The following is a 24,322-nucleotide window of genomic DNA, read 5'->3' on the forward strand; positions in this document are numbered from 1 at the left end:
AATTTGTATTTCACAAAAGTGAAAAGTGTGTTCCCTAGAATAGAAGATGTTGTATACATTGCCTGAGTGGGCTTTAAAAAAATTGAGAAATACTGCACTATTGCACTGCATTCTGCATAATGTGCTAAACAGTTGTGGTGTAACTGGGTGTGGGGTATGAACTCATTGTTTTGCCTGCTGAAGGGATTACTGAAAGTTAGCATCTAATGGATGAACTCCAGAAATGAATTAGGAACCTGAAGATTATAACAGTCAAGGAATTTTTCCAACTGTTAGTTTGAATTGGTTTGTATCAAAAATACTTCAAAACAAATAAATGATTACTGAAATATTCCATCAAAAATAAAACCTACCCTTTCCTATGTGACCCTGAAATTTATTAATATGAATATTTTATTTAGTAATGTATAGAAATAATTTTCATTCAGCAAAGCATTTTTTTTTTCTTTTCTTTGTATCATTCAGAAAGAAGTACCACTGTTGTGAGATTTGCATTTTGACACACAAGGAGTTTATATTCTTACAGTCTTCCAAGACAGATATTGGCATTTTACTCCTGGAAATTCTTAATCATTTCTTACTTCTCGGTTCCTTATTTAATTTGTCTACTGAATTTGATAGTTGCCATCAAGTCCTAGGTAATAAGAGTAAAATAAATGCAACCATCTTCTTTAATGGGAAAATATATCTCTTTCTATAAAAGATCAATCAATAAAGTTATAGTTGGGAGCTGGGAAACAATATCTTAGATTTCCATTATTGGAAACCTAAAAATAAACAATGCCTTAGAATATCATTTGTCTTTCATTTAATAAGATAGTTGTCTGATTTTCTTCTCCCTCTTAATCTGTGACCAATGAGTAAAACATGTTTTTTCAACTTTGTCCATATTAGGAACATTGTGCATTATAAGGTATTAAATTATACCATCTGCAAAAAACCAAGGTTTTTTTCTCTAATGAAAAACATTATATTGTTATATTGAAACATATTCCATAAAACTCTTGATAATGGACAACTCAAGTTTATAATTCTTGTTGTTCATAAGAACAAGTAAAAATATCACATCTTTTACAGCCAATACTGACATTTTCAAAGGCCTTAAATACTCAATTTGTGTTACAGTTTATTAATGACCCATAATACTGCTTAGTTTATTTCAGCCTCATAACTATTTTTTTCAAAAATTTTTCAATTGCAAGCCAGTAGCTATGTTTCATAAAATAACAAAAGCATCAGAATGTGCACGTTTTAAGAAAAGTTAACCTCTCATTGAACTGTAAGAAAATTATTTTCCTGATAAGCAAAAATAGGAAATTGATTACATTAACAACCATAAATTTTCATGTTCCCAACCAGTTTTTCATCATCCATATATGCAAGGCTAACATTGTGGATTCATCTAATACCATAAAACATGTAATCATGACATGATAATATTACATCAAAATAATACATAATGATTTGTAACTTTTAATAGCAGAGGCTGTCTTGTTTCCATTTACACTCCCCAGGTTTAATGAAGTTTCCATTTTTCCTCAATGAAACCCCAGGCCTATTTTCTAGAGATCCTTGGACATTTATGCTTTGTTCTCTGAAGTGTAGAGTCTACTGAAGTAGGAGAACTCAGAGCCATTTGCCTGTAGTTTTCCTCTATGTGACAATTCAATGATCACAGTGCAGAGGAGAGCGATCCAAATCAAGAGCATTTGCTAAGAAGGGGGTTTAGAGCATATTAAGAAAGGTCTCTCTGGATTATTGGTACTAGTGAACCAGTGATCCTGGAACAGAAAACTGGAAGTGTCTGAGCCACAATTTTGTTCTTTCTGACCTATCTCTGTCCCCCTCTAGTACGCTACAATTGCTAATGCAGATATGATGCATTCATTCTTTCACTCTCAAATATTTATTAATCATCTACTACATATTACTACGTATAATACATCACTAAAAGGGGTCTTACAAAACTATGATACACAAAAGGAAACCAGATAGTGTTCCTACTGCCATAGGTGATATATTCTTTCTGAGTGAGAAGAAACCTGATCTAATCTGTTTTCTGTCTCCTTATACCCCTACTTCCACATCACAACCACTACTACAACCTCTTTACCTGCTAAAGAGTCTATTATCCCACAATTGGACATAAAAAGCATAAAAATGCAATTGCTCATGAGAAAGCATCCATTGAACAGACATTTATTTTAATCCTTGTAGAGCCAGTCATCTAGGCCTAATGATAAAAGCCAAATCAAGACCTAGCTTAGGTTGGCAAGAATCTCACCAAGATGTCACGACATTTCAAAATGTAAAGGAAATAGAACATAATTTCCTAAGTCATGGTTTTGAAATAGATCTTTACATTTCATACAGAAGTAAGTGAAGGGGGTTTGTTCTCTCTCAATGCATTTTCAACCCTTGAGTTGCATTAACACAGATTATGATTTCTCTGGTATTGAATGCCTCAAATGTTGAGTACAGAGGTTAAAATTGGATTTTTAGCAATGCCCATAGCTTGAAACCGTTAGAGCACTAGACTGAATACAGCTCTCTTTCATTGTCAAAAGGAGTTCCCTAGCAATTTCATTTTCTCTAACAGACCCTGCACCTTAGGGATCTGGGGACAGTGTTTTCCAAACAGGCTGCCAATTGAAATTACCTGGAGTAGTTTAAAAACACTGTGTCTATGTCAGAACCTGAGAAATGATGAGTTAATTAGTCTGGGGTATGACTTGGGCATCAGGATTTTTTAATGTACAGCCAAGCTTGAGAATCACTGTGCTGCAGTCTTGGGTTTAACCTTGCCTGCCATTCCCCAAATTCTCATAATTACAGATTTGGTTTTTCATGGATTGATATCTAATTTTTTCTCTTATAGTCTTGTGGTCTTATGATGGGGTAGCAAATGGCTGATAGGAATGAAAACCCAAAGAAAGGAGATTCTGACCTCTGAGTAAGAAATCCACCCTGGGGCATAAAGAACACATTTCTGACAACTCCGTTTTTGGAACCTCTGATATGTGAGACAGGCTTCCTCTATCTTTGTTCCATTCCTCAAACATGGCCAAGATTTTGCATGTGGAAGTGTGTGTGTGCACAAGGGAGAGAAAGAGAGGGGAAGGGGATAAAACAAGAGAACAAGAGAGAAGAGGGACTTGGAAATGGAGAAATGAAGAAGATAAACCCCCACCACTCCACCACTCCAGACAGTTTATAAGATTTCAAATGCCTGGATGTTGGGAATCAATTGGAGAAAAGGGGAGTCAACTTTTTGGTCAATTGACCAGTCAGGCAGTCACTACTAACTCTCCATAGTTCAATGCACTATGAACAACAAACAAAAAAACAGCAAAAGTGCTTTGCTCCGGAGTCTTGGAGATTTTTGGTTAAGTGCAATAGCCTATTCCCTGGCATTCCAATTTAACTCCCTGCTTAATTCATTTTATAAATGTGATAAAAACTGTAATTCCTGCTATCACAATAATTAATGCCCACAAGAGGTCGAAAGACAATATTCTAAACCAAACTGAGATAATTTTTTATTTCAAAGATTTCCTCTTCTATGAGCTGTGTGTGCTTCTTTTATGGCACACATAGGGTTTTGTCCCGTGTAATAGTCACATATGTAATTGGCTTATCCTGCTTATTAGAAAAGGGGGTCACTGAGGAGAGGATGAATGCCACACTTCTCTTTGCATCCATAATCTATAGATGTAGCACAAAACATGGCACAATTAGACTCTCTAAAATATTTGTGGAATTTAATCAATTCTTTGAGTCATTTTATAAAATTTTGTAACTAAATAATGTATTAACATAGTCTCTCTCTAAGTCGGGTGGGTGTGTATGGACCAAAAGAACAGAAAACAGATGAGAATAACATTCTTTACAAAAGAGTCTAAAAAGCTTTTTCTCATATTGATCCATAATTCTAAAACAATCGATACTAACCAGATTTTCCGGCTTACACTTTAAGGAGAACATAATTTGTAATCATGGAACTTAATACAGATACTTACATAGTTTGAAAGACATCTACACCACTTGCAGACTCCGGCAAATTTATCTTTAGTTATTAAAAAGCTAATATTTTTCCCATCTTAGTATCAAATATTTATTGTAAAATTTAGAAACCAAAGATAGTTATTTGTTTAGCTTATGGCACTGAAATTCATTTCCAATGCACAAATGAATGGCATCACTATCTCTAGGCCATGTTTTACTCCATTCCTGCTACACATTCCATCAGCACCTGGGCTCTGAGGCTTCTGCCATTTCATGAATGATTCTAGGCTAAGCTTGATAATCTCTTTCTCACATCAATTTAAAAACAATCTAAAGAGAAGCTGAGGGAAAAGCAAATGCAAGGAGATAAACTGCAAGAAAAATATATTTTACATTTCATTTACAATTTCTAACATAATATCTGAAATGTGTCTACCTAACTGTATGTGCAGAAAAGTGGCAAATACTTATCAGAAAAGTAGAAAATAGATATAAGATGAAGTAAACAAATGCAGATTATTAGAAAAAAGTCTATGAAGGTATGCTGTTGAAAATAAATACATCATAAAAGAGACATGGCTATTACAGACATAATAAGGAGGTAGGCAATCATTTCTTTCACCTGAAATCAGAAGTCTTTTTAATTATGAAGCAAAGAGGTGCATACTTCTTTTATCGTCAGTGAAATAAAGCTTATTGAATGTTCTTTTCCTTCTACCATAGAAAACTGCATATACCACTGTAGTCAATACAATTAAAAGAACAACCAGAGGATATGACACTAGCATAAAGATCTCTTTGCGTATCCTTCTTTAGATATCAAAGTAAAAAATAAAAAAAACATTGAACATATGCATTACCAGTTCCCCTGAAAAAATCCGCATAATTAGATTTTCACACAAAGGTTTTAAACTTCAGTTACATCAGCAGGTTTTGAGTACTAATGGAAAATGGAATTGATGCAATTATGTTGAACAGTGGCAGGAAGCATGGCTTTTAAGAGAATCAGCTTAAAGAAAAAAATCCCAGTTGAATCGCATTAAAGCTGTCAAAACTCTAAGCTGAAGATCTGCTCTCTGTGCCAGTTAAACCCCTGCCCGACTCTGGAAAGTAACTTTCTGAAGCCATGCCAAGCCCTTTGCTTGAAAATAACATCTTAATTGGTTTCTTCTAATAAAATTCAAAATGCTCTTTGTTTTATTTCAGCTTAATGTTCTGGTCTCTTGGAATGTTCGGAGTATTACTGTTCAGGGGGAAAAAAAAGCCCATGAGCCTAAATTTATGGAGCAGCAATTTGGTTAGATGAATCAACAAAAGTTGGAAACTTTTGATGCCAGACAGATTATTCCATAAAGAATGGTTCTATTTAAACCCCGATTTGTATATAATGGCAATGAGACTCCAAACTCTTTCCATTGTCTTTATCTTTATTACATAATGAAATTTAGGGGTAATACAGAACTAGTGTGGTAATGTTTAGAGAATGCTTATAGTTCTCACTGGCAACTGACAAATTACATTATCCAATAATTCTACTTAAACCAAGGGATAATTTAAGTTATGAAGTTTCTGCCTTTGCCTGAATTATAACAACTAGTGTATCTTTAAGAGGTTGGAAAAGTTATGAAAAGGAGCTCCAAAATAGTCCCCCCACCATATTATCAAAACTCTACAGGCCCAGGCATTAACTTAACTTTCTTTTTTAAAAGTATTTTTTCTAATTCAGTCTATTGAGTGACTTGTATACATATGGACCTAACTCTAATTCTATAATGAAATTCAGTAACAATATTATTCACTTCATATATGCCAATTTTATAACTGTATTGCTACAAATTGTTTCTTCCATTAAGCAAAAGGTTTCTCGAATGTTAAGAATTACTGTTGCTGTTGGAATTGTGTTTTTACATGTAATAGTCACTACCACATAAAAGAAACATATGCCCACATATGGCCACCTCTACCTGGCCCAAATAAACAGGAATACAACAGTGTTAGGAATACCATGATGTTCAACTCCCTTACTCAGTTTCTAATTTTATTAGTGCTGTCTTAAAATCCTCAAATGGATTGTATTCATTATCAAATTTCAGTAGTGAATGAATACCAGCTTAGTGCACCTCACACAGTTCATACAAAATTACATCTATTTATAAAAGATAAAAGGTCTTTTCTAGTCTATTTTTTTGTGTGAAATAAGGATTTTAGAAAACAGAAGCACATAATTGAAGATTGTATTTCATATGCTATAATTGGAACTCTGCTAAGTCCCTAGCAATTGATACTAACTATAGTAACACTAGCAACTTGGGTTGCAAGATTTTAAGTACTAAAGTGTTTACCAAGTTAATTACTCAATTATTATTATATAATTATAAGGTTGTGGTTATCTGTAAATGTAAAATAAGAAAACATATAAACAACATTTAAAATGACATAAAAATACAACAGCATTTTTCCCGAATTTTCAGTATTTGTTTTATATATTTCCTAGAGAATATACATTTAGGAAAGACCAATATGGTATTGAAATATGATAGATTTTTATTCATAAATTGTCTACATACATGTATATGTATGTATGTGCATTTATTTTTATTCAGATACATATTACCTCTCTATAATCCATTCTATCTTTAGAAATTGAAATCTATATTAAAGAAATAAGAAGTATTTCATGAAAGAATAGCATTAATGCTATGGACCCTATGCAGAATTAAGGTTTTCTTTTTGCCAGACCAGCAGTCTGAACCTCTCCCTAGGGAAACAGAAATCGTCTTCTGTAAAACTATATTGCTTTTATGTCATTTGGTTTATCAATTTCATATAGACTAGAGGCTTTACATTAGCCATTACATTATCTATAAGCATCCTTATATTCAAAGTCTGGTCCTTGGACATTTTTAATAAGAAAGTTGTTTTAATGAGTAAGTAATTTAGGAATTAATTAGGTAAAATGTTTCCTAATTTATTATCAAGAATCTTAAACACTAGCAAATGTTAAAGTTGAGAAAAGCAAGAATACTTAACACTTTCACTGGCATTACTTCAAACCAGAACCTAAGATTATTTTCATGATTGTTTTTCTTCCTAAGGCAACGTAAATAGGAGCAGACTAGAAAGTCTATTCTTGGTGGTGACTAAGGGGAAAATGGAATCCTGATGCACACAGCACATCAGATAAAACTCTCGACGAGAGAGCAGTAATTTGGGAAGGGCAAGACAAGGAAAATATATGTTCATTAATTCACATGAATTAAAGACAAGCAAAAAAAATAAGAATTTTTGGTATTTATACATTGCCTCAATTTTTCCAAACAGAATGTGGAATCATTTCTAATGGGGTGATAAATATATTCACAGTATGACATGTAATCATCTATAAATTATTGCTAAAAAATCAGCTGTTAATTAAAAACTTAAGATATGTTAAAGCTACAGTGTAGCCACGTACTTTGGGAAAGAAAATAGCAAGAGGCAAATTTAGTAAAATTCATATCAATGGCCTGGCATTTCTGCAGATTTTATAATATGCATTTCAAAGTGTCTCTGATTCTATACAAGCCCTGTTCATACTTAGTTTTATTCTTCTTATAGCATTTCCCTCTTCTAGTATTGTCTCTGCCACCATCATACTGCATGTCCTTAGTCAAGACATATAGCCCCTCCAGGCCTCTGTATCTCCACATGTCAACCTACTTCACAGTAATTGTGTTAATAAATGAGGTAACATATGTGAACATTCTTTGAAAGTAAGAAGCATTCTGCAGAAGCAATGTATTACTATTGAGTGCCCAAAGGCACTCAATGTATATTCCTAGAGAATACACATTTAGGAAAGACCAATATGGTATTGAAATATGATAGATTTTTATTCATAAATTGTCTACATATGTGTATATGTATGTATGTGCATTTATTTTTATTCAGATACATATTACCTCTCTATAATTCATTCTATCTTTAGAAATTGAAGTCTATACTAAAGAAATAAGCAGTATTTCAAGAAAGAATAGCATTAATGCTATGGACCCTATGCAGAATTAAGGTTTACTTTTTGCCAGATCAGCAGTCTAAACCTCTCACTGGATAAGGAGGATTGAAATTATTGTTTCTGAAAAACATATACCTTGGAAAAGTAGAATGTTCTTGCCATCTTTTACAGCTCAGCACATTGTTTCATGGCTAGTACTACCCTAAAATAGCACATGGCTCAGCCCTTAACTTTGCCTTTTATGTGCCCTTACTGCCAACTCTTACTCTGTGCTACAAACATCTCATCTTTTTATTCCTTCCTTCAAAATTGTTCTCATTAACAACAAAGTTCCTAAGCAATATATAAATGAAAACGCAGAAGGCAAAGGAGTGCTGGAAATTGCCCAAAAGCCTGCAGCAGCTCTCTTTCCAGTTCCTTTTTTTTTTTTTTTTTTTTTAACAGTAATGGAACTAAAACCAAAATGATAGTTTTTATACCTCACTATATAAAAGATGTTTAGGAAATGGAAAAGTTGAATGTCTATGTGCTATATTTAGTTAATACTGCAATGGTGTCCATAAAAAGGAACACTTGAGACATTTGATTTTTCTTTAAGAAAATGTTTAGGCCATGTTGAACTTACAGAGACACATCCCTGATAAAAATTTGCACAGTGAGGTGAGGAAGGTGAATAATAAATTTTCCTATAGTTACCCTACACCTGAGCTTGGACTCACTAACATAACCACAAAATGAAACATCACATATAGCTACAAAATACACACATTCCAGAGAGGTGATTCCCCTCATCCTCATCTTGATGAATCACAAAGTGAGGGGTGAATTCAGGATAAGGTAGAGAATGGATTCTATATCCTTCATTTTCAGGAAAGCATGACGTTCTAAGGGAAAAATCAAGCCCCTCCGTGATACTCTTAGCATGTTAAAGTGAATTTATATTATGCTTTGACAAGAAATAGTATTTTTCTTCTAAGTTATGATTGATATTGACCTTAGAACTAATTGTAATGGCATTTACAAAAATAGCTCAGACTCTGGAGTTTGCTGTTTGTGTTTGAATCTTACTCCTTTTCAAGTCCTGTGAGCTCAGATGAGTTGCTTCCTCTGTGCTTCCATTTTATGAGTATGAACATAGTACATAATTCACAATGTTGTTAGAGAACTAAATGAGATAACATATTTAGCAAATAATAGTGCCTGGCACAAAGGCAATATTAATGTTAAGTAATTACTATAATGGATAAGAATATATTTACATAAGTATGTTAGAAACACAGGAGACAAAACAGTAGCATACACTATGAAGAAGAGAAAAATGCCAATTTTGGGTTTTGGATATTTTTTTTCTAAATCAAAATTGACAAAGAGAGTCAATGTGACATATACTTTTCAAAAGATATTAATATGGGAGGGCATTTAAAATAAGCTTGCTAGCATCACTCAATCAACCTTCATTTGGTAGCGTTTAATCAAATTTAAATATAAATATTTAGACGTCTGTGGACAATCCAAGGAATATGACAGATTTTTTTTTTCATGGAATTGCTTTGGTTGAATGACTGGATACACATAGCATGAAGGGCACTTCTGAATTCAAAATACGGAAGTGTTCATTCTTGGTTGTTTCCAATTGCAGCTACCTTACACCTTTAGGGATGACTTGACATCATAACATCATCTTTTGGCAACAGAGTCAAGCCTGAGAAAATTTCACTAGAAGAATTACTTTGTTATTACACACAAAAACTTGGGTTTCTATCTTTTCTTTCTGAAAGTCTTTTTAAAAGAGACCCACAGCTTATCACTGTGATGTAGTTCTATCCCAGTATTTCCCTTAGCCATCCTTTCAAATACCTGAAATAAAAATGCTCCCTCCAATTCAAGTCCAAGAAAGAGATTTTGTTTTATTATGCCTATTGTCACTTATCAATGTACATGTGGAGGTAAAAATAGTCATATGAGGCTACATTTCTTGGCAATTTCTTCTCATCTTCTATTCCAGTGGTATTCTATAAAAAAAAATGTCTAATTTGCTATTATATCTCACAACAGTAGAATCAATCTCATACTCTGTGTTTTAAATAATGTCCAACTCACACTTGCATTCATCAGTCCCTTCCTGGTTCAATGACACATTCATAAGGGGAAAGAAAGTGTGGATAAGCACCCCTTATTGAGGTTGGGTTTATTAAAACACACATGTGTCCTTTAAGATGACATTTAAGTGACATTTAACTTGGACCAATGCAAGGAGTTAAAGTAACTGCAGTAACACAGATTTTCCTGGGAACTAAATATTCCAGAAGATTCAATATGACTAGTGTGAGCATTCTCCCAAGATTAATGGAGAACTCAAGAACAATTGGCTTCTCTCTTTTTTTTTTTTCTTTGAGCAACCACAAGACAAACTGTTTTCAACAAATGTGCCTTGTAATGTTAATGCTACCAGAGTTCATGAAGAGGTAATTTATTATTTTGAATTTATTGTCCACCAACAATTCATCAGTGTTTGGGTCTAGCTCACTAGTTCACAGGGGTCCTTTCATTTGTTGTTTAATTAATGAAGCTTCTTGTCAAATGAGGCAGATATTAAAAGATAAAAGATGCTTTGTAAATTTCATTGTCTTTTCATTTATATACTACCAAGGACTTGGAGACCCTGGTGGCTTTATTAATGAAAATCAGCAATGAAAGAAAGTGAAAAGAAACACAAAGTAAATAAACAAAAGAACTGATGATCCTATGTGAGCCTCTTCTCTACGGTCAACATACCTGTTTCATGATATAAAACTCACACGCAGTCACTTTTATCTTTTGAAACCACTGTCATTCATATATAATTATACAACCTAACTTTAGCCTGGAAGATTGGCCAATATTAGCTAAGGAAAATGTATCAAAATAGTAGAAACCTTTATGGAGTTTTTTTTTTTTTAATTTTGAAATAAACTCAAAGTTATATGAACAGTTGCAAAAACAATACTAGCCCCATATACAGAATTCCATCATACACTGATCCCCTTCCCCCGATAGCTCTATCCACAAACTTTAACATGCTGTCACATCACTATTTCTTTCCCTCCCTATCATCCATCATCTGTTGCTCTGTCTTCTGAACATATGAGAGTTAGCTGCACACATCCTTGAACATACACTATAATTCACGTATACACATCTCATGAACAAGAATATTCTTTTATGCAATCCCATTAAGCACAGCTAAGAAGTACAATAGATTCAACAATGATACAAAGCTTACATTCTATATTTCCTTTTCCTTGTGTCTCAACTGTGTCCCTTTGAGCCACCTGTCCTCTGTCCTCCAATCCCATCCAAGTTCATCCTTAGCATTCAATTGTCATCTAGCTAGACTGTATTTTTTTTTTTTTTTCAGTTGTGGAAACATATATGCAGCCTAAATCTTCCCATTCCACCCCCTCCCTAGCCTTTCATTAGTGGCATTAATCACATTTAGAATGTTGTAATGCTCTTTCCCACCATCCATTACTAGAAATTTCCCTTCACCTCAAACAGCAACCCTACACTCATTTCTTAACTCCCCATTGCCCCTTCCCCCATTTCTCTTAACCCAAACTCTACTTTTCAACTCTATGGTTATATTCTCTGATAATTTCTTTGTGTTTACTGTGGGGCTTAAAATTAACCTCTTAAATCCACATCAATCTTGTTTTTCTTTGATACCACCTTCACTTCAATAGGACACATAAACTATGTTCCTATACTCCTTCATTCCCCCACCTTTATATAGTTGTCTAAAATCACATATTTTACATTGAGTTCAAAACCACTGATTTGTCCTTAGAGTTTGTGTATTTTATATCATCTAGGAAGTAAATAGTGGAATTACAGTTCAAAAATTATTGACTTCTATTTGTATTCCATTGTGGTTGGAGAATGTCCTTTGAGTATACTCAATTTTTTTTTTTTTTTAATTTCTTGAGGCTTGTTTTATGTCCCAGCTTATGGTCCCTTCTGGAGAAAGAGCTGTGATCACTAGAGAAAAATGAGTGTCCTGGTGATTTGGGATGTAAGGTACTATATATGTCTGTTAAAATTCTCTAAATCTCTTTCTCCTTTCCCTGTCTCTCCGCTGGCAGGGCTTCCCTCAGAATCTGAAGTAAGGCAGGTCTTTCATCGGCAAAGTCTCTAAGCATTTGTTTGTCTGTGAAAAATTTAAGCTCTCCCTCAAATTTGAAGGAGAGTTTTGCTGCATAAAGTATTCTTGGTTGGAAATTTTTCTCTCTCAGAATTTTAAATATGTCATGCCACTGCCTTCTCGCCTCCATGGTGGCCGCTGAGTAGTCACAACTTAGTCTTATGTTGTTTCCTTTGTATGTGGTGAATTGCTTTTCTCTTGCTGCTCTCAGAACTTGCTCCTTCTCTTCAGTATTTGAGAGTCTGATCAGAATATGTCTTGGAGTGGGTTTATTTGAATTCATTCTATTTGGAGTTCGCTGGGCATTTATGCTTTGTGTATTTATATTGTGTAGAAGGTTTGGGAAGTTTTCCCCAACAATTTCTTTGAATACTCTTTCTAGACCTTTACCCTTCTCTTCCCCTTCTGGGACACCAATGAGTCTTAAGCTTGGATGTTTTATTTTATCTATCGTATCTCTGAGATCCATTTTGATTTTTTTATTTTTTTCTCCACTCTTTCTTTTGTTCTTTCATTTTCTGTTCTGTGGGCTTCTAGGACACTGAGATGTTGTTCAGCTTCCTGTAGTCTCATATTGTGAATATCCAGAGTCTTTTTAATTTGGCCAACAGTTCCTTTTATTTCCATAAGATCTTCTATTTTTTTATTTACTCTTGCATTGTCTTCTTTATGCTCTTCTAGGGTCTTCTTTATGTCACTTATATCCTGGGCCATGGTCTTCTTGATGTCCTTTAAATCCTTTGCCATGTTTTCGTTCCTCGATTGTAGTTCTTTGATTAATTTTGCGAGGTACAATGTATCTTCTGATATTATGATTTGTGTGTTTGGAGTTGGATTCTCCATATCTTCTGTTTTTATCATATGCATTAAGATTTTCTGTTGTTTTTGAACTCTTGGCATTTGTTTTGCTTGATAGGGTTCTTTCAAGTTGTAAAGAAAAAGGGATATCGATCTAATTTTTCAGGAACACAGTTTGGTGACGTACACTTTCTCTAACTATCCAGCAGATGGCGTCTGTGAGTCATCTATATCCCTCAAGTCAGTTCTCAATCTTGTTCCCGCAGTGTGTGGGGAAATGATTCTTGTAGGTTCAGTTGGGGAACTCAGTTTGGGTGTGTTGCTGGAGCCGTCTGCCCTGAATGTGGGGCATGTGTAAGGGTGGCCAGGGAGGAAGGGCAGTTTTAATGTTCAAGTACCCCAGGACCCCAGAGATTCAAGGCCACCACAAGAGTCTAAGCCTTCATTTCAGTTCAGCCCCAGACCCTCTCTCTCGTTGATCCACAAACCACCGGACTTGGCGTAGTGTCCCTGGGTTCTCCGAGCAGATCCCCCCTCCCAGCCGCACTCCTCCAGGAGCTTAGCCGAGGGAATGCTGTGTTATGTCACCAGTGCACACCATCCCTCAAGGGAAGCCCTGGGCTGCTGGGCTGTGCAGCGGCGCGCTCTCAGCCTGAGGCAAAAATGGCTGAATGGGGCGTCTCAGCCCCCTCCTCCTCGCACAGTTCCTCCTTCCCAGCTCCGGGACAACTGGTGGGGCTCTGGGCTGTGGGCACGGCCCCGGGCAGGAGTTTATCCAGCCCTCCGGGGAGCCAGCTGCTAGCCGTGGGGTTTCCTTCTGCTTCCGGCTCTCCCCTCCATTCCCCCGAACCCAAGGGTATCTGCAGCGGGCTATCTTCCCGGCCAGACACCGAGAGGCCAGCCCAGACCCCTCTTGCTGTGTTTTACTGCGTGGTTCTCACAATCACAGCTGGAGCTGCTCCTGGGTTTTTCCCTTTTTTTTTAAAGAGCCAGCCGGTCTCCAAACGCTGAACCCTGGCTTCCCCAGACCGCCGCGCGGCTATGGGTCTTCCAGCCAGCTTACTCACTCGTTTCAGAATGCCAACTCACGGTTTCACCAAGTATACGGCCCCTCTGGAGCTAGGAGCCGTTGTCCAGCTGGTGCATCGCTGTAACCGGTATTCTGGGTCACTTTCTGGTTTTTAGCTAGTGTTTTTCATGGAGGCGTTTTTTTCACCCTGTCTCAGCTAGCTGCCATCTTAGTTTCTCCCCTTTATGGAGTTTTAATCTTTCAAATGTTGTTTTCCTTTTGAGTTTTAGGCAACCCTGTGCCAGACTTAAATGGGGCAGGGCAGATTAGTAGCAGGATGTCTTACCATTCTAGTGAACACAGACAAAGATCTGACCGCAGTCACAAATAGTCGACTTTCCTGCCAGGTCTTTTAGCTATCAATAAAATTGGTTTTGATCATTTATAGCTTCATATATGCTTTAAAATATTTCCATAGGCACGTGGATATTTCATAAGAGTTTTGAGCCAAATGAAAACTTGTAGTGGAACCAGGCTGTTGCCTGTTCAGCAAAGTAATAGTCAGACTTTTTTTGAAGTCTATGGGATATTCAGGGCAATTTCATTTTATCTTACTCCTTTATTTAACAATATTAATTTCCTATACAGAAAAACCTATGCATACAAATCCATCAAGATTTTTTTTAATATTGTCTGAAAATTCAGAGATTTGCACCAGAGAGATAGAAACCCGCATGACTCTCTTCCTGGGTATCAGAGAGAGTTACTGTGATTGGGTAACTACTGTTACCCAATAACAAAAACCATCCAACCAAACAAAACAAACAGAAAGTTATGCTATTTCAGTAACCTAAATAATAAACATTCCATTAACTTATATAAAATTAACAAATCCAGCAATTAAATCTCAGTTAAAATCTGGATTTTAAGACCTATTATTTAGTTTACCCATAAAGCACCCTAAAAAGAAAGTGTTCCTGAATAGATTTCAAATTACTCACCCCAGGTTGGGAACGAAATTTGAATACACTATTTCACAGACTGAGGTTTTGGGGTACCTATTAAATGCTTCAAGAGTGGCAAACTATTGTCTATAATTTCAAGCTGTGCAGTTATGCCATGAAAAAATAAGAGTGAAACCAAGTAGACCAGGCTCTTATTAAGTTCAAGCTCATCTTGGGAATCAAACTTTTACAACTTAAAGCTTAAATAAATAATGTATTTGTGGCAATAAATACTTTAAAAGTCAAGATATATCTGCATATATAGGTGCCATGATATTACAGATTATAACATTATCCCTAACAGGCCACCAATCAAGTCCCTCTGGAAGGCTGAATATATATGAAGCCTCTTCCCTTTGATATTGGAAGACAAGCTTTCTGATCAAAACATGGTAAAATTTGCTGGCCAAAAATCTGTAAAATTTATGGATGCCAAATAAATATCCATTAGAGAAGGAAATAAAGTAATTGGAATGAGATTTGGAAATTAATTGGGAAGGAGTAATATGAAAGTTGAATTCCCAGACATCAGATTTTTAATATATATTGTGAAAAATTTGGAGGAGGAGAAAAAAAGTGATTGCCAACTATGTATTAGGGGATGAATCTAAAGCCTTCTGTGTACAAATTTTTAAAAGATCCCACACTCCCATGCTCTTTATATTCTAGTGGCATGACAAGGAATTGAAGTTCTCTTTAATTTTCCCAGTATCTGTCAATGTGTTAAGTTAACCAAAACTCACTTAAGAGTGACTGAGGTGTTGGAATGGTAAAGAATATAAAAATTTGTGTTATTTCAACATTTATTAAGCAGCAACAAATGGCAGCCTCTATGCTAGGTGGAAGGGAAGTAATCACAGGGAGGTACAGATGAAGACCATATTTCTATCCTAAAGGAATTTACAAATAATAACTCTAATCTAAGCCTTTGTGTATAATAATAGGAGTTACAACATGTGCCACCACTTTAGAAATTTAATTCATTTAATTCTCAAAACAGCTCCATGCCTTAGCCCCATTTTACAGATAATGAAACTCCGGATTAGGGGATTAAGTAACTGATCCAATGTAACATACCAGAAAGTAGCACAGAGCCATTATTTAAAACCAATTGTTTGACTCCAAAATTCATGAACTTTTTAGTGGTTTGTTATTTTTGTTTTCTCCCCCACTCTACCTAACCCCCAGGTACTTCACACAAAAAGTGTTCAAGAAAGTATTGAAGGGATTTGTTGAAGGAAGACTTCTCAAAGGAGATGACGTTTGTAAAATAAAACTAAATTTAAATATCATACAATTTTAAAACAACATAGTATCTTAGAGATATCTTCAAGAATTTTATCTGGTGAGGGAATGGAGGTCCCAAAAATATCTTAAGAGTTAATTGGCAAACAATCACAGTTGAGAACACTGGTATTTTGATTTCCAGGTAAAGGCTTCCCCCCTACTCACAATGCCAACTTAATGTCCATACACTTACATATATCCAAAATACAAGTCAGATTAAATATACTTCCTAATATTTTCATAAAATTTCCTAAAGACCATTGTACTTCAAGATGAACATTCTTCCACTAAATTATAATTAAAATTTTGCTGGCATTATTTATTATATATTAAAGATAAAAGTGTTACAGTGACTAAGAAAATTTCAGAGCAAGGATTATTGCCAGGAATAATCAGGGATATTTTTCATCAGGAGGCAGAGTAATCCTAAATATGTTGGTCCTAATAACAGAAATTCAAAAACTGTGAATCTAAAACTCATAGAACTGAAAGGAAAAATAGACAAATTCATAATTACAGTTGAAGAAATCCAACTATAATTACTTCTTATGTCAGTAATTGACAATATAAATAGATAGAAAATCCATAAGGATATGGAAAAAGCAACAACACTATCAACTCACCAGATCTAATTAGCATAGACAGAACACTATGTAACAAAAGTGGAATACACATTCTTTTCATTATAGACCATATTCTGGGGCATAAAAGCAGTTTATATACATTTTACAGAATTATAATCATACACTATATATTCTTTGACAACCAGATATTATGCCAGAAGTCAGTAATGGAAAGATAGATAGAAAACATCTGAATATTTGGAAACTAGACAAGACACCAATAAATAACTCATGGATAAAAGAAAAAAAATAACAGGAGCAATTAGAAAATATTTTGAACAGATTGACATTTAAACCACACTTTAGTAAATCTGTGGGATACTGGTAAGGTACTACTTAGAGGCAATTTTATAGCATAAGTGGCTATATGGGAAAAAAAGGTCTTAAGTCAATGTCCTAAGCTTCCATCTTAATATGTTACAAAAAGAAGAGCAAATTAAACTGAAAGCAAACAGAAATAAAGTAATACATTTTGCAGCAGAAATCCATGAAATATTAAGCAGAAAAATGATAGGAAAAAGCAATGAAACCAAAAGCTGGTACTTTAAAGATACCAATAAAATTGATAAACTTCCAGGCAGACTAATCAGGACATAAAGAGGGAAGACAAAAATTGCCAATATCAGAAATTAAATTAAAAAAAACATTACTACAGATCCTACAGTCATAAAAAGGATGATAACAAAATATTATCATATTATGAACAATTTTATATAAAAAATTCAATGTCTTATATTCACAATCTGAAATACCATCCGAGAAAGTAATCTTTTATTTTTTTCTAAAAATCTCTCATCTAAAAATAATTTCTATATTTAACACTCAACTCAGAAATCACATTTTATATCTATTTAAATATAGACAATATCATCATTCTTCTGAAATTCAGACATCCTTTTTAAAAGATTACATGCAACTTATATCTTTTATAAAATTATAGAATATTTATTCCTGATTTTACAGTAGAATATGTGCCAAAGCCTCTACTGGATGAAAGCAGAACCTATACAACAATGCTTTCCCTAGTATTTACCAAGAAATAAAAGTTTTGTCTATTGCATATACACAGCCTCACCTTTCTTATGACTCTTCTATATTCCACATATTTTCTGGAAAAAAGTACAATTCAAATAATGCTGTGAAATGTAAAACCATCAATCTATTTGATTTTTATTCACTAAAAATTCAACTTAAACAAAATGCATTTGCATGATCATTACATTTAGCTGAAAAGCTACTTAGAATAAAATGAGAATGATATAAACTACAAGATGTAATATTTCATAGTATTCTTAACATGGAAGATTTAGTTAGTGCACATGTAACTAATTAATAACGTCTGAAGTATATTCTCCCACAGGACTGATGACCATCTGGTTGACCTTGCACTAGATCAATGGGGAAGGCAAATCTGTAAATCATTGTTTTCCAAATGTTATCACTCCATCATTCCAACACAAGAAGAAGACCTGGAACTTGGATGGGAGAAGAAATCTCATGTTCCAAACACTTTTAAATAGACTGTGATTCTTACTTGGACTGTAAGACAAGACTGAGTAGATTCTTCTAAAATTCCACTGAGAAAGACACAGGCAGTGGATGAAGTTATAGTATGGAGAAGATTTCAGTACAAAAGAGCAGGACACAAGGTATTTGTGAGGGAATATAAAGACGTAAATAGATACAAAATTAAGTGATGCAAATGATCTCTGCCCTACGTAACAAAATCTTTTGAATTTCTCAAAAGCATCTTCCAACTCCTGATTTGTGTGTGTGTGGAGAAACTGCTACAGAAATTTTGAAATATGAATTAATGAAAGAAATATATACATATGCATTTAAATAAATATAAATTTGCATGTTTGTCAAACCTTCACAAAGTTCTCTCTTTTAAAGTTGAGCCTAAACCATTTTGGAAGAAACTTGGTAAACTATTCAGTGTAACACTCTGATAAGTTATCCTAAGATCAATGATAAGAATTTTGGAAGAGATCCCTCAAGTACACTGTGAAATCTGTTAATAAAATGACTTTTAATGGTTGAAATTTTTACATTTGACAATCATTTTTTGCCCAAGGGACTTTTACTTATGTTGCTTTGCCTAATATATATAGTCCATTTTAGGAGTTTTTCTTTTAAATTAATTCAGAAATTGTAGAATTTTTACTAAATTTTTTCTTACCACTATGTATCTTTAAAACATCACCAAATTAAGTGAAAAATCTATCTCCCTGATTATTTACTAGTAACACTCTTGGGAAGCAAAAAATATTAGGAATTATAGCACTTTCAGAATAATAGCTTAACTTATCATGCCCTATTCTACATGTTATAAATTTAGATCTTATTCTTTAAGAATTTGTTTTGAATTTGAAAGCATTTATATTATTAGACATATAATATTTTAAGAGGCCATGATAAGTTCTAGTTACTCTAGAACATCACATTCTCTGTCCTGCATATCACTCAAGTTTGATTCTAAGACTGCATTATGTAATTTTCTTCTGTAAAAGAAAATTGTAACTAACTTTTCAAATACAAAGTTGACAAATTATCTTTAGCAACATGCTTGTTCTTAATATTTATACAAAAAAAAATGGATTAGTTTTGATGTCATAGAAAAGAGAGAAGGTTTAGGCACCTAATCTATGAGACCATATACTGGCAGAAATATACAAAAGAGGTGGTGCGGATTGTATTGCTTCTGAATGCTTTTACCTTTCATTTGATAAGATATTTGACAGTTCTCAAGTTAGGGGGAAAGTGTGAACAAATTGCAAGATGCTTTAGAAATTAAGAAAAAAATGGGGGGGGAGGGATGGCTTCAAAGGGTCTACTTTTCCCTTCTTCACAATTTAACTGGATAACCATAGGTTTTAAGGAAATGCCTGCTTTAGAGGCTAAGCAAACAATCAGAAATTCACACACTAAGTTTCAAATATGACTCCTTCAGTGCCTATGATGACCTTGGGGAAAGCACTTGATGACTTAAAAAGAAAGGGAAAAAGATAGCCATTTGACGGATAAGTGTCAGTCAAACTGTTCTCTGAAATTTGAGAGTTTCAGAGACACCTTGCTATCGGAAAGTCTGAAAGTACATTGTTTATCAAATGAAACAGAAAATATGCCTGATGACACTGAGGTTTAAGCAGAGACAGAGTTGAAGGAAGTAATAAAAACATTAATGACCCTGATTGGCAAAATGGCATTCCTCATCCACTTCTTATTCCATCTGCTCCAATTAGTATGGGCTATTTAACTGACCAAAACCATCCATATGTAAGTGGTTTAAATACATACATTAATGGCTCATGCATGTATTTTACAAACCATTTCCTCAGAGGATCTTACACCTTATATGTTTGTGAAAATTTGAAATAACACACATTTTCCTCAGCTTCTGCAGAGAACATTTGTATTCAACAGCAGACAAAAGCATATTTCCAACTATTTTTTTAGGTCCTTTTCACTTAATTACAGAATTTTGCAAACCTTAGGAAATCCTTGTAGAAGCAGAAGAAACACCATTAGAATAATATATAGCGTGACCAGTTTTGAAGGTAATGACAGAAATTCATTGGGAGAATTTTGCAGCAATTAATAGATAAAAGCTCTTTCTAATGCTGAGGAAAAACATATTCCATAATAGGAGTACTTCTAAGTGAATACTAAGATGATCTTTGAGCTCTTCACCCCCACCCTCCACAAACATACAAATACAGAAGAAACTTAAAAAAGAAAGAAAAAAAAAAGCAATATACACCTCAAGCATTTTCATAAATATTTTCTCAAATGCATTAGAAAGCTTTTATATATTAAGCAGTAATTTAAAATAGCCATGTCATTCAAAAAGCTACCAATAAATATTTTAAAAATTAAACCATACTCAGTAATATTTTACTTCCATTAACTTATTACTTTTTTATCTGGATAAGAAAGAAAAAAATAACTTCTCAAATAACATTTTCCCCAGGGTGTTCATCAACTTTCTTACCATCAAATGTTAAATAAACTCTTGCTTGGGGCTGGGGAGATCCTTTTGCACAGAGAGAATAAATAAATACTCCAATCAATACGTGAATAGACCAGAATGCCATTTCTTCAGATTTTGCAACTTAACATCCAGGAGAAAATACCTTTAAAAGAGAGATAATAAGTCTGTTATAGCCCCTTTGATTTCCTAGGACTGTTAAAACAGCAATCTAGACCCTGTTCACAGAAGATACATCTGAACTTTCACAGTAATGCAAACAGTAGGAGGTGCTGTGACTTTGCTTCTCAGATGTGAAAATTTGGATTGATTCATTTATGTCCTGAAGTCTTTGCAATTTTCCATTAAAATAATGCTAATATCAAAATAGAACAAAGAAGCAAGGAAGTATTTTTTATTGATTCCGAAAGAAAAATTCAATGTTTTAACTTCGTCATCTCTCTAAAAATCACATTACATTAAAATAATTTGAGAATGGCACCAATATGTCATTAGAGGTTGAAAATTTCTCTCCCACCCACCTTCTCCATAAATATAGTAGCAATAAGGAAATTCCACATGAACATTCATGAGCATCCACTCACTTCCATTTGTTCATTTGGATTAATCATTTCTGATGGTGTTTCTACACATAAATCTAGGTGTGCTCAGTCCTTGACCACTAAAATCACTCTCATCGGTTATCTGCCAGTTTATACAGATGAACATGCAGCTGTTAAATGATTCTGATGAGGTAACCATGGACCCGTGCCAACTTCAGTGACCTAGTGGTGAGCAATCCAATGAACTATGTAGCCTTCAATGCATATTTTTAATGAATCAACCAGAGAGTGGGCTGTCAAATTTCAAAAGGTAAATCAGAGAGACAAGTATTACTCCTTGAACCTGCAGCTGTAAAACTGATACATGTTATTATCTAATCTCTGAATACCAAGGAAGATCAGGTAACGGGTTATTACAAATCCACAGGAGCTCTAGTGGCCAGAATATGCAAAATAAACTCAGAACTGTAAAACCAATCCATTCATCTTGAGTCTAGCATAATTATACATTAAAATGACATATTTAACCCAGAAATTTATTTTTACAGGTTACAATAGTGCTGATTTTCAATAATGTGTGGCTTTTCAGATTCAAATTTTATCAGTAATTTTATTCAATAGAGAAATACCACTAAAAATTAAAAAAAAACTGCTTCATTAATACAGAAAAAGAAAAATTATACTGAATTTTTAATAAAAATTATAAATCTATGTCCTAGGTGGTACACATACAATGTCAGAAATTAAATCTTTTGCCTCTTTTACAACAGGGATGGAGGGAAACCTGAGAGATGTTTGTGTTGGTAATTTTCAAAAGAAACAGTTTCTTCCTGCTTCCACAACCTCTTCACCCTGTCATCCCTAAATTAAGTTAGAGGAAAATTGATTTTATGGGTGATGATCACTTAGTAATTTGCTCCCTGGTTTTGTTGACTTTATAGTTAAACCAAAAAGAAAAATAAGCAATAACTATGCAATATCTCTGTATTTTTATTAAAGCAGATTGATAATATTACACATTTTTACATATTACTATCATTAGATAGCTTATCTGATAGGTCTCCCCATTAGGGACATAAGACACAAATTGCAAAGGATAGTATCGGGGATGTAATGACAGATCAAATGAAGCAAAATACATAACAATATCATTTCAATCCTCCCTAGCGATGAGAAGCCAGAAACTGAAAGCCAAGTGACTCACACATGCCCGCACCACCCCAAGTATCTTACAACTTCTTCCCTTTAAGTCACTTAAACAAACTGCTTGTTTTAACTTCTACTGATCCCAAACTAATAACACGTAGGAAAAAGATCCCTTTATGACCTCTCGAGCAATTTTGCCTTAGAAGGCGTTGTGATCTCCAACTTTAAACTCTCCGCAGGTGTCACAGCCTACAGAAACAATTCAAGCCAGGCTCTCAGCAAGGAAAACACTTCCCTGACAAACCGCATGTGCTCTTAAGAAAGCGTCCAGACTTGAACACACCGACCTATGAAAAGTCCATTCAAAAACCAAAAAGTTATATTTTGTTAATTTACTGAACGCCGAAAATAAATCCAGCTTACCGAGGTTGGAAGAAATCAGCACGGAAAAGTCACCTATTTGCTACCGGTTTGGATCCGCGTGTCTCTAATCCTTCTCCCAGAAGACCTTAATTTCTAAAGCGTCCGAGCAGTGAAATTCTTTCTTCCAGGTCCTCCTGAGTTTCTTTGTAAAGGAACCCTCAGCGCTGCAGTGCCGCGGCCCCTAGAGCCCTTCTCAGCGTCGCTCAATCAAGCACCTCAGAGTGAATGGAAAGTGGCCTGGCGCGGGGGGCGAGCGCTCTGGTGTCTGATTACAGCGACGCGGCTCGCGGCTCAGGCTGCCCGGGCGCGCCGCCCAGCCGGCTCACATCACCGGCCGAGCAGAGCCGGCTTCATCTCCACCGGCGGCCAGGCCCCACCCAGAGCGCGCCCGCGAGAGGGTGGCAAGGAGCCGCGAGGGCGGGCGCGCGGGGCGGACCTCGAGAACAGGCTGCCCTCGAGATGCAGGAATGCGCTGCAGCAGGCAGGAGACTAGCTCAACAACTCTGTTCCTTTCGTAGTCTGCAGTGGAGTGAAAAACTTGCAGGGTGCGCTCCAGGGTTTTGTTTGTTACCGGCAGTTCTTGGAAGGCATGCAGGCTTTGCTTGGCCGTAAGTATCAAAGTGCGAAGCAGTTTTTGCCAAAGAAGAATCACCACATCCTTTTAAGGCAAAAAGATTTTTTTTTCAAAGGGCATGAGTCTTTTCCTTTTATTGCAGCAGATTTTCTAAAACCCGATAAGCCAACAACCTTGTCACCGAAGTTCATGCTTTTAATGGGTATTGTTTCCTATTGCGTTTCCTTAATATCTTGAAGGGAAAAATTCTTTTGATCTCCCAACATTGACTCATATCCAGTACCCTTGTCTCCAGGATACTCCCAAAACATAATTACAGGCAGAAATATTTCACAAATTTGTGGAGGAAGGCTGTTCTGAATTAGGCCAACAAACAGAGGTGTGCAAATCAGGGGCATCTTTCCAGCACTATTTTTTTTTCGGGTAAAATTGTTGAACTTGGGAATCGACTTTGATGTTTAAGTGAAAATCACTTCTCCGGACCACGAAGAACCAGATGTTTGACTAACTGTAAAAATGAGCTTTAAGCCTATAAAAACAAGCAGGCACTTGCTTAGAATCACTGTGGACCGCAGCCCAGCAGATGTCACTATACAGAGGGAATGTGACAATTTCTTCACCTTGTTCCTTATTATTTTCTCTAGAAAATAAAGTAATCATTAAATTCTTGAGAATTGTAGCATAGAGAACACCTCTAAGAGTGCAAGATCATTGCTCAATTTGAACAGTTGAATTGAATCCCAGGT

The 24,322-nt window shown here is 35.1% G+C and overlaps 1 protein-coding gene across 1 annotated transcript in view; it reads right to left on the minus strand.

The window, feature by feature from the left end:
- Positions 1–23,316, minus strand: part of SEMA3C (semaphorin 3C) — a 170,400-nt gene extending 147,084 nt beyond the window's left edge. The window contains exons 1-2 of the mRNA XM_037836521.1: positions 23,003–23,316; positions 20,895–21,036 (exon numbers count right to left, since the gene is read on the minus strand). Of these exons, the coding sequence (XP_037692449.1) occupies positions 20,895–20,997 (103 nt within the window). The 5' untranslated portion in view covers positions 20,998–21,036; positions 23,003–23,316. The remainder of the gene's footprint in view (positions 1–20,894; positions 21,037–23,002) is intronic.
- Between the last annotated feature and the right edge of the window lie 1,006 nt (positions 23,317–24,322).

The sequence above is a fragment of the Choloepus didactylus genome, chromosome 5, assembly GCF_015220235.1.
Source record: "Choloepus didactylus isolate mChoDid1 chromosome 5, mChoDid1.pri, whole genome shotgun sequence".
NCBI classification, from domain to species: Eukaryota; Metazoa; Chordata; class Mammalia; order Pilosa; family Megalonychidae; genus Choloepus; species Choloepus didactylus.